The 11,718-nt window shown below is 46.1% G+C and overlaps 1 protein-coding gene across 1 annotated transcript in view; it reads left to right on the top strand.

The window, feature by feature from the left end:
- Window positions 1-721: 721 nt before the first annotated feature.
- The window catches only part of EXOC7 (exocyst complex component 7), a gene marked incomplete at its 5' end in the record, with an annotated part of 22,306 nt that continues 11,309 nt past the window's right edge, over window positions 722-11,718 (top strand). Inside the window, 7 exons of the mRNA XM_009577103.1 lie at window positions 722-787; window positions 1,863-2,047; window positions 2,739-2,844; window positions 3,378-3,600; window positions 4,903-5,070; window positions 6,132-6,143; window positions 10,780-10,872. Coding sequence (XP_009575398.1) covers window positions 722-787; window positions 1,863-2,047; window positions 2,739-2,844; window positions 3,378-3,600; window positions 4,903-5,070; window positions 6,132-6,143; window positions 10,780-10,872 — 853 coding nt within the window. The remainder of the gene's footprint in view (window positions 788-1,862; window positions 2,048-2,738; window positions 2,845-3,377; window positions 3,601-4,902; window positions 5,071-6,131; window positions 6,144-10,779; window positions 10,873-11,718) is intronic.

Genomic DNA, 11,718 nt, shown 5'->3' with positions numbered 1-11,718 from the left:
GACGGGGCTGGGAGCTGGCCTGCAGGTCCCCACGGGGCCTGGGAGCGTCCCGGGACCCCCTAAGGGCCCGGTCACCCCGCTCCGTGCCTGGCAGCATCTCCAGGTCCCCTTCAGGGCCTAGGACCCTGGTGTTCAGGGTCAAGGGCTATCTCTGCCCCCCACTTCGGGCCTGGGGCCCCCCCTCTTAGGGCCTGGTAGCTTCTGGGGGCTGTCCCTTCAGGTCCTCAGTCCAGCCTGTGAGGCCAGCCCTTGCAGGCTGCTCTTCCCCCCCATCTCTGCCTTCCGTGACTTGAAAACAGCCCTTGGCGGTTGCTTTGCATTGGCCACTTGAGTTCATGGCTCTGTGTGGGATTTGGATGGTGCAACACCTGTGTTGTGCTGTGGCAGGGAAACGTGTGGTCTGAGTCAGTGTGCCTCTGTGGTAAAGGTGTTAATTTTATATTGTGCTGTGACTTTAGTCTGCTAAGGCTCATGGGCTCGTGGTATCAAAGGGAAACAAGTAATCCATAAAACCCTCACTCATTACATTATGTGTCTCTCACCTTGGGTCAATTTCCCTGATTTCTGTTTAGAGGTAGCATATTAAAATGTGCCCTCAGCATCAGACCAAACATGGTTTGCTGCAGTGTTTACCAGGACTTGTAAAAACCTACACGTAATGTTTAGTGACTTAAATGCTTAGTGTTCAGAATTGAAGACTATTTTTTCATCCTACTGACAGGAAGAAGAAACTTTGTCCTTTATCAAAGACAGCCTTGAGAAGAGTGACCAGCTTACAAAGAACATGGTAAGGAGGTCCTTGAAGTTCAGCCCTAATGTTGGGCCTCAGTTTGCTTTTTCTTAGCAGAATCTGTTTTCAAGGCTGCCATTGTGCCCATCTGAGGAACACAGAGTAATGAACTGCTTGCTCTGTGTCTGTGTTTTACACTTCAGCGGCTTGGCAAAGGGGAAAAATGATGAATGTTTCAATCCTAAGCTTCTCTCCTGGGGAGATGAGGGCTCAAATGAGCTGTTGGCCTTGTCTCTTTGCAGTCTGTCCTCTCTCTCTCGGGAAGAGGTATTAATAGACTCCAGACTAGTTTGTGCAACAGCATCATGCTGTTGCTTCATAAACTCTCGTTCGGAGTTTTATTTTGGGAGTGTTCTGTTTAAGAGGTAGAAAGTAATTGTTGTGCTCTAATTGCTCGTAAGCCCTCAGCTAGTGTACTGTGTCCAGTTTTGGGCTCAGTGCTTTAAGAAAGTCGTAGAGGCACCGCTAGAGAAGTGTGGAAAACTTAACATAGGAGTGAATCTTGAAAGAATTACATTTTGGCCTAGAAAAAATGACATTAAGGCACCCTTTATGAGCTTACTAAGGTTTTCCACCTTTCAGAAGCAATATCACTGTCCCTTTTAAAAACCAAATGTCTATGATGGAAAAGAAGGTTCTCACTATACTGGTCCTGTGCCTTCATGTTGTGCATCATGTGTTCGAGTCTTAATGGTATGGAGCAAAGCAGCTGCTGGTTTGTGCTTTTGTTGCCCTTTTTACCTAGGGCACCTCCAGGCAGTTTCTGTGGATTTGTTTTCTGCTGTCAAATAAAATTCTGCTCCTCCTTAGTACTGTCTTGGAACGTTATCTTCACGCTTTACAAACAGTTAATTCAAGATTGGCCCATCTCTGTATGGCAGATGATCTGTTTTGTGATTATTAATAGAAATTAGGACATAGAGGGATTAAACAGCCCATGGCAAATTAGTAGCAAAGCCCAAAAAGAGAAGCTGGGACCTGAAGGTCCCTGATTGCCCTGCTCTGACTACTACCACCATATGGATGCGTATGGAAGGATTCCTCAGCTCTCTGTTTCTCTCTTGGCATGTAGGTTTCTATCCTCTCCTCCTTTGAAAGTCGTTTGATGAAGCTGGAGAACTCGATCATCCCTGTCCATAAACAGACAGAGAACCTGCAGCGCTTGCAGGAGAACGTGGAGAAGACCCTGTCCTGCTTGGATCACGTCATCAGTTACTACCATGTGGCTAAGGACACAGAGAAGATCATAAAGGAAGGGTGAGTTGAGCAGCTAGATCTTGCTGGGGAGCTTCATCCTACGGGACTTCTGGGGAGAGGTAGGGGAGCTGACTCCACACACTCATCATAATGTTCCTTGTACCCTTCCCACACCCTTTCCCCACCATCAGTCCACAATAAAGCTACCTGACTTGACCTTCAGCAATCCCCAGAGGGCAAAGTCTGCTCAGACTCTGCACTGGTGTCTCTTCCAGGTTTTGCAGACATGCTGCCATATGAATCTCATGAGCATTGGTGGCTTCTCTTCTTTCCTCCAGCCTTTTCCCAAAGGTTCTTCCTGCCGTGTTGATGTGTCGCTACATCCAGGATGAATCAGAACTGTTCTGGAGCCTGCTTTCAGACTCCGGGAGGGCGTTGTGATGGCCCTTCTCTGGGGTGGGACGTGCAGCTTCCTCTACCTTCCCATCAGGGCCTGACTGGGAGAGGAAGGCAAGGCTGAGAGTTGTGTGCTGCTCAGTCATCAGTACTTCTGCATTTGCTGCATAGATTGGGTGTTCTGCTCTGGCATTGAGTGGAGGCAAAAGGGAATCCCGTGATCTCCTCCTAGTTGAAGAAAAGGGAATTGAAATTTTTCTTGTTATTTTTGTTCTGAGTTTGGTCTGTTGCTTTCTTGATATCTTCTTTCTTTGCTTCTTGGGGCACTGCTTTTTATTTTTGGTTTTATTTTCAGCCCCACTGGGAGGCTAGAGGAATACTTGAATTGCATGGACAAAATCCAGAAGGCGGTGGAATACTTCCAGGACAACAATCCGGACAGCCCGGAGCTGAACCGTGTGGTAGGTTGTGGGTCTGGAACCTGGCATGGGTGAGAGAGGGACAGACGTAGCCCTGCTGCTTGCCCTCTTGCTGTGAGAGGCTGACAAGCTTGCTGCCTAGTGAAGAAGGCGTTTGGGCACAGCTGAAGAAACGATTGTTTTGGCTTCTGTTTAAGTCTGCACTCAGCAGCATTTCTGCTTGTGGCGTTTTGCTCTCTCTATGCATTGCGCCAGTAGAACTTCTGAAAGCATGTCTTGCATGTGTGATGGAGTTGATTGAACCTCCCTCCTGAGTAGCTCTTGTCAGTCCTTCACCTGCTTGAGCAGAATGGGAGATCTGTTTAAATCCCACTTGAAGGCTGAGCAACTCCCAAGCGTTTTTTTATTTAATTCACTTTAAAAGTTTCTTAGTTACAGGCAATGGAGTTTGAAGCACGCGGTACTTGACAATGGTTAGAAATCCTGCAGAAAGTACATTCTTATGCAGAAATACTCGTGAGTGACTGATTACAGAAGCCCTGTGCTGCTTCTGTCCTTCTGCTGTTTTGTGCCAGAAATCCCTCTTTGAGAGGGGCAAGGAGTCCCTGGAATCAGAGTTCCGCAGCTTGATGACACGACACACCAAGCCGGTCCCACCCATCCTCATCCTGGACCTTATCAGCGGGGACGATGAAATGGAGACGCAGGAGGAGATGTCTCTGGAGCACCTCCCGGAGAGTGTCCTGCATGATATCATCCGCATTTCTGGCTGGCTGGTGGAAAACGGCAGGAATCAAGGTTGGTAGTGCTGCGTGTTGTTCCCTTGTAGTTCTGTATCAGGTGAGCGCTCTCCAACTACTTACCACAAGTGGCTGAGACCAAAAGTAGGGCGTGGAGGGTTGTGTGTAGCACTACACAGCTTGGCTTGTAGATCGCACGCCTTCAGCCGTGAAGCCTCTGCTGGGGTGCTGCTGTGGCTAACACACCCTGGGTCACGCTGCTGTTGGTAGCTAGCAGCACTAGCAGAGCTAGTGGCTGCCTTAGTGGCACCTTTCAGGTGAGTAGTTCAGTCTCCTTTCAATCACATTAAGATCCTGCTTTTTTTACAGCATTTGTAGTGAGACTGAAGTGATGGTTTGTCAGTTGAACAGAATGATCTGCTGGTGGATATGATGAGAGAAAGAGCTGTGTAAATAAAGCACAGATTATCTTAATGCATAGTCTGTCCTATAGCAGAAATCAATTTAACTTGCATCTGTAATGCCTTCTAATGGAGCTGCAACTATCTAGTGCTCATGTATTATACATGTGCAAGACACTGGTCACTTATTCCCATTTGGGAACTATTTATGAACAGAACTTTTTGTATTAAATGTGACCAAGGGCAGGGGGAAAGCAGCACAGACTTTCTTCAGTCAGTACATGTCTCTTCTTTCCTGTTCTGCAGCATCAAAATCTGCCTACAGCTTTATACTCCTTTATTAAGTTTTCCTGGGAGTGAATAACTTTGTGGATTTGTTACAGGAAACCTGGACTTTCACATACATATAGGTACTAGAATCACCCCCTGCCTCAATGATTTACTTCTGAGTCGGGGGGGATTACTGTGCTTACCAAGTGTGACAAACATCTTTAAAAGCTTAAGAATTTTTCCATGATCAAAGGCGACTCAAGCATCTATGGCATATTTTGTTAGTCAGTTTGTATTCTGCTTTCAAATGATGAACACCTTATTTAGTTCCTGAGTGCCCTGAATCCCGAGAAGTGTGTAAAGTCTCTCAGGCTAGAAACTGAGCACTTGGATTGACAATGTCTTGCACAAATGTCTGCCATCGGTTCCACAACTGATGTACTCTTGGTAGTGATGCACAGACTAATGTTGTGTGTGGTGGGAGGGCTGAAATGAATATTGCAGGGGAAAGAAGGAAGAAGAAGTTTTTGAAGAAACTAGGAGAGGCTTTGGGAGGGAAAAACACTTACTTGGGGTCCCACATCAATGCTAGTAAGTCCCCTTAGGGGCACAGAGTGTTTCAGGAAAGTTTGTTTTACCATATGGTGTTCCCTGTTTGCTTATAATCTGTTTCTACCTTGTCTCCTTAGATTTCATGACTGTTTACTTCCAAATCCGCTCTGTCCAGCTCGACCGCTCCATCAAGGGGCTGAAAGACCATTTTCGTAAGAACAGCTCCTCCACAGGGGTGCCGTATTCCCCTGCCATTCAGAACAAAAGGAAGGACACCCCCACCAAAAAGCCAGTCAAGAGACCAGGTGAGTCCCTGAAGTGGAGGATCACTGTACTGTGTATCCTCTTGCCTGGGTATTGAACGCATATCTGCAGGCCTTCTCACTGCTGAGGTAGCCTCTGTGTCTAAAATGTGCTTTTAGGATAGGAGCAGGGGTGAGATTTCAGAGATAAGCACCTCTTCTCTGCCCTGGATTCAGCATTGAGATTACAGACATTTTCTGTCTCTGTTTGTCAAGTCATCAGGTCTGTTCTCTGGGCGATGTAAAGGGAGGAGAGGGGTCCTGTATACAGGGCAAGAAAAGGCCATTGCCTTAGCAAAGGAGATAAGTAAAAAGAGACCCGAGCGGGCTATAAAAGGATATGATCTGAGAACACCTGTCCTCAGCCTTGGAATATGGAATATAGACTGTGCCACAGCAAAATAGAAAACTCAGATCTGATAAAACACATCACTTCAATCGTTAGTTATGAATAAATTATTATTGTGCTAGGAAACCAAGAACTTGTCAGGAGTTGAGATGGGGACTAGGTAGGAGCCTACAGAAATGAGATCCAAAGTTGTCTGAATTTTGGGAGGGCTGTTAAAACTTTTGCCTTGGCCTGTCTTTGGAAGGGCTATGAAATGTGGCTGGTGGATTATTCCACCTCTCCTCATCATAGAGTTTTGCTGCATTTTCTGCAGCTGGTGAGGCCGGTAACTCCGGTGTACAGGAGCGCAGAGCTGGAGTTCCTGTCTCTGAAATGTGCCACCTGGTGGGAGCACGGCCAGAAGGAGGGACAGCAAAAGCTAGCACTACCTCCCACAGCAGCCCAGTGATGTTGTCCCTCTGTGTGTCACAGCACCCTGTTGTCTCCTTTGTAATAGTGATGAAAGTCAGAAAAGTTCATATTTCTGTGGGTTTACCTGGCCAATACTCTCCCACCCTAATATTTTTTCCTGTGTTGTCCAAATACTCTTACTGGGTTCAGGAAAGTAATAAATGTGGGTAGGGACTGGGAGTGGATGGGGTGGGGAAAAGGAGGAAAAGAAATATCCATTTTAATTTGTGTTGTGTTTATTTTTATAATCCTGATGTGAATGCAGTCCTCATCCCAGGTAATGTGCGTCTATGTGTGCGTGTGCTGGCCCTGGTGCTCGCTCTCTTCACTTCTGTGTGTGGAGAGGCTTTGCTGGGCCTCTTCTTGCTAAAGCAGAGGGTGTGCCTGGGATATTTGGATAGGGAGGGCTGCCCGGGGAAGGCTGTGACATCCAGAGATCACCCCTCTAGCCTTTTAAAATCAATCTGTGCCATTGCTGCTGTGCCCTGGAGCTGTTCCTGAAAGCTGAGTGCGAGTTGCAGCTGGTGAATGCAGTCAGTCTGTGAGTTCAGTGGATTTTCCGCTGTCAGCAGAGAACCACCTAACAAGGGGATGTCTCACCCCACACTTGGCTTTCCTCTGGAGTTTGGCAGGTAGTTATCTGCATAAGAATTTGCCCCCAGTGTTGGGAGACCTGTAGAGGACAATATCTCCTATGCTCTGGGTAAATAGTCAGAGATGGAGGAGATTTTTTTTTCATGGGCAGATTAAAAAAAATCATAGGAGTTTTTTAATGAGTCTCAGGTCTTGTATGCTCACATAGAGAGTACAGAAAGGAGCCCACACAAGCATTTGTTCCCTACAAACAGGGCTCCTCCAAAATGGATGCATTTGGGCATCCAAAATTACTTGTCATGACGAATGTCTCGGCTGTAGATTTGCCAGGAGATTGTCACGTCTTTTTGCCCAGTTTAATTGGAGTTTGTGAGATGGGCCAGGTAGAAGGCACAGAGCACGGTCTGAGTGCACTTACAGAGCTGACAATGTATGAAGGAAAGAGCATTTCAAATGATCTATTGGGGCATTGTTAACCGCAAGAAAAAATAGTGGCTAATTTGTCTCTGATCTTCCGTGAACAAGGACAGAGAACCAAACTGTAGCTCTTGAAGGACAGGGGTGGTTAAACCTCATACACCAGCCGTCTCTTATGGCTACTAAATTGTACATAAGTGAAATTAAAAATGGAGAAAAAAAAATAGTCTTGGAGCAGAGATTCACCGTTTTTTCTGCAGTTCCATCAGCTTTCAAGGACAGCTCTTGAGGTGGAGGTCTTACACCCTCTTTGCACTGGCACAGTGGTCCTCTTCATAGCAATATTCGTCTGGTGTTTGATTCCCCTGGTTTTAGCCTTTGTTCAATTATGGACAAAGAAATTTTTTTCCTGTGCTATTGCTTCAGTAAGTAAAGTCAAGTTCTGCCAATTTGGGTTTCGGACAAGGGGGTTTTCTCACAGTTTCAAGAAGTGAGTTGATTTTCTTAGTCCTTAAGGAAGAATATCCCAGTGCACACCCCAATGCACACTTTTACCTGTTGCAAGGGATAAATAACAAACTAAATCTGATGTGCTGTAACTTGTTTACCCACAAAGCAAAGTGCAAGAGAGGCTACAGCTAAAGGGAAGGTGAGGTATTAGGGACAGGGTAACAAGGCAGAGACCCCTACTCTCCCCCAGGTACTATGCTGGATTCTGGAGAACATGCTCCATATCCATGTGTTGTTTCAGAGGGTCTTTGTCTCTCTGTTATTATTTTATTTGTTGGTGTACCCTGTACCGTCTTCTGTTGTTATAGCATGCAGTTGAAAATCTGACTGCTGGAGATGCTTCTAAAGCAGGGTTGTCTCCTCTTAAATGAAACTTGCCAAGTCAAGTTGAACTGATGAAGCAATCTGTGGGCTTTTTTTTTTTCTTTCTTTAAGTAGTTTTCTGTTTGAAATGTCAGCAGTCTGTCTCAGAGGGCAAGTGTATTCAGATTCCCAAATCAACCTGCTGCAAACATATGCACATAAAATATCACTTCTTTGTGATGCCTGTAGACCCAGTGTTTTTTTGTTGGCTTGAGAGCAGCAGGTAACTCAGAAGCTCTGCATTTCCAGGGAAGGATAGGGCCAGATGATGCTGGTAGAGGCACCAAGCCTGGCTGCCTACAAGCAAAAGCCAGAGAGCTTTAGCCAGTTTTATACAGACTCCTGCAGCTGGTGCTTAAGAAAAGACGATGCGTTGCCCTTCTGCTTGGTTGGAAAACTGCCTAGTGGAAGAGAGAAGCAGGAGAACAATGTGCAACTGGAAAAGTGTGCCTCATGTATGCCTAAAAGCCACTTTATTTAACTGCTGGGCCATGGGAGCAAAACTTTCAGGTGTTTTTTGACTTTCGCAGGGGGTTGGGGGCTCTTTTCAAGCTATAGGGGAGCCCTTTTCCAGTTTACTTAATGCTCCAGTTTACCTAGCAGTGAGGTGCTACTTGAAGGCAGGCTGTGGAGTCTGTGTGTGGCAGAATAAAGAGCCTGTTCCTGCTTCCCGCTTCCCATCTTGATCATTGCCTAGCTTGAATGTGATGTTTTCATTAGTAGCTGAAATGCAGTCCCATTTGGTTTGCAAGCTGCCTAATAGGGGAAAACAATCATGGAACAAAAGCATTTGGCTTCCACTAGAATCCATTAAAACCTAATTACAATGCTAAGTAAGAGGGATACAGCAGCACTGAAGTGATGCCCATGAACACTGAACACTGTCAGCATGTGTCAGCGTAAACACAGGTAATTGTGCTTATGCAAATAAAATGCAGCAGAGGCGTTTCAGCTCTCATCTGAGAAGAAACTGTCAGGGGTGGGCTGTGAAGTCGTGCACTGCATACCTGTGAAGTGAGATCCTATTGGCAGCAGCAGCAGTTGTACTGTCTGCTTGTTTTTCACACCTCTTTTTTTTACTCTTTTTTTATTTCCCCTCCCCCTGGATGCTTGAAAGTGGGAAAGATGAAAGAACTGGTAGAAGAACAGTACCTGGGTTGAGCTGCTCTGCATCAGCTGGGCCATGGTAACAGCAGTAAGAAAGAGCTTAGTCCATATCTCCAGAGCTTGCTACAGCCCTGCTTGCTCAGAGGAACTTGCTGTTGTGCCCAAGCTCTTAAGGTTTCTGAAAATAGCTAAGAATAAAGTGGAAGTGTTGGGTGTGAAAAACATTGGGAAGCTTGGAAGAAGAGGCATAGCCCTTTCATTTGGTCATATGGCAGAAGCTAGGAGCAAATGCATCAACACAGCAAGGGTGTAAGTCTTCCCACCTCCCTGGTGTGGGCCTAGAGGGGAGAAGTTTCTTGCTAGAAGAATGTGTTTTATGGGTATAATTTTTTCCTTACTAAGTGGTTGAGAACACTCTGAACTGGTAAGAGAAAAATGTTACTAGTGAAACATTATGCTTTAGGAGTCATGTTCTGTTATTTAGCAAGTGCACCAGGACAAGGCAGCTTGGTAATTCAGTGGGAACTTCCCTCTCCTGTTCTCCCCCATTAGAGATGCACTGTCTGGGGGACTGGAATTTTCCTTCCCCCTGCCGTATATCCCTTTATGGGATGAAGCTGTCCTGCACCCCAGGATGCTGTTCTGCAGCAGCGTGTACTTGGGCTTCCCCTCAGGATAGCAGTCCTCAGCATTTGGGCAGCCAGCACTCATTTCCAGGCTGCACTGTGGTTTACAGTTACTCATGGAAATAGGGATTTTCTGCATGTTTGCAGTATTTATTACTTTAAAGCGGAAGAACAACTCTTAATTTTGGCAGCAGCATTTTTATTTCTTGGCTCCTTCTTCATTTACTCAGCCCAGTTCTGTTTCATCTGGATCTCCTATAGAAACTCCTTCTACCTTCCCAAAACTTTCTTCCCCGTTGTGCAGGCAACAGCAAAGCTCTGCTGTGAGAGGGTGTCCATGTGCTTGTGATAATTGTAGCTTGTTGCATGACGACTAACCTTTTAATGTGGAAACAGTGCTTAGCCTTCAGTTGTCACATTAATCCTTTGTTTTGTGCTTTCTAGCTGTATATCCAGCATTGGCTTTTGTTCAGTTCTGTCTGTTTTTTGTGTGTGTTAAGTATAAATCTTTTAACCCAGTGTTATTTTTTTTCCCCATGGTTTTAATTGATTTGCAGTTCCTTAGAGTGTCTTGGGGATTAGGGTGACTTAATGCAAGTTAGACATGGGTGGGCAGCATCCATTATTCTATGATTCCTGTGATGGGAATTGCTGCTGCAATTGCTCTCTCGAGCCCAGAGGTTGTCACCGTTTTATTGCTTCTTGTAACGCCAGAGATCGTTCCTTGTCTTGGCTGTGGGGCTCCTGATGGGTCTATATTGAGCATGCTCAGAAAATACCCCTCGGAAAGGCACCTCTTTCTGCAGCTCCAGCCAAGCGGCTGCGATTGCGGCTCTGGGAGCTGGCAACGTGTTGCCAGAGAGGATTGTCCCTACTGCAAAGCCCTGCTTCCACAGCTGGGGAAAAGCAACAAACCTTGTACGCTTGGATGCAGAGTACCGGCTTAAATAAACTCACTACAGGGAAGGGTGCTTCGTTGCTTCCCTTCTCTGATCGTGTTTTCTCGCCCAGCTATACCACCTCACCAAACTGATTTTGCACTCCCTGATTCTGTAACCCTGGCTGGAATTCGTGCCTCCAGCCTCAAAGCAGGGAAACAGTCTGGAAATGCCCTTGTATCTGCACACTTGGACATGAGTTTGGGGGTCACGTTCCTGTACTGAGCATGCTCATTGGTGCCCAGCATCCTCTTGCTGGACCCAGGTGACTTGCTGGTGGAGGGCTGGTGTTCTGGGTTTGTTTTCTTTCACTCATTTTCTAGGTCTTCTTGTCTCTTCTCTCTGGCCCTGGTGACAGGCACGATCCGTAAGGCTCAGAACCTTCTGAAACAGTACTCTCAGCATGGTCTAGATGGGAAAAAGGGGGCCTCTAACCTCATTCCTATGGAAGGTAATCACAGCTCTAGCTACTTCACCCTTGACTTTTTCTGTGTATCAGCCTTGCTTTTCCAGGTGGGACTTCCATTAGCCTAGTGCTTGGTGGGCAGCATTGGGTAGGTACAGCTATCCTTGGGGAACCAAGGAGATGGTGGGGGGCCAAATTATTTTTCTGAATTTAGTGTCTGAATTTCAAAGTCTCTGTAAACATGAGTACAGGTGGAGAGGAATGTTGCCTTAAAGCAGTTGACCCACCATAGCCACCTGGCTAATGGAAGCTCTGCTCTGATGACATCTGCCTGTGGTGTTTTTATTCTCTTTTTCTTTTTGCCTGGACTTTGAGATATTCGGTTTCTTAGTGACCTTTCCAAACCTGATGCTGAAGTGTCAGACCACAGCTAGCTCAGTGCATCGTGCCTGTACATCTCCTCTGTGGAGACCTAAATGGTCATCTTCTGTATTCTGATCAGCTCTGCTCATAGAGCTTGTACCAGATAAGGGAGAAGAGGTCACTTGCTTCAAAGCATCTGTAAGACCTTTCTGCCTCCTGCTATGTGTGCATCCAAAGTAGATCTTTTCAGCACCTACACTGTAGTCTACTAAATCCCAGATGGTGACTAATATCACTCATTTGGGGGAAAAAATTTCCGTGCTGAGCAGGAGATGGGCTTTGAGTTTGGATTTGTAATGGTTGTGAGTACAAATTGGACTTCTGGTACCTGCTATCCCATTCAGAACTTATGGCAGGAGGTTGAAGGGACTCCTGTAGCCCAAGAAATGACTTAACTCACACTTCTCATCAGGTTTCAAAGGGTTGCTACTGCTACATAGCCCAACAAAAGGATTTAGTCAGGTAGCA

Source organism: Fulmarus glacialis, unplaced genomic scaffold, assembly GCF_000690835.1.
Source record: "Fulmarus glacialis isolate BGI_N327 unplaced genomic scaffold, ASM69083v1 scaffold22604, whole genome shotgun sequence".
NCBI classification, from domain to species: Eukaryota; Metazoa; Chordata; class Aves; order Procellariiformes; family Procellariidae; genus Fulmarus; species Fulmarus glacialis.
This window is presented reverse-complemented; position numbering and strand designations above follow the sequence as displayed.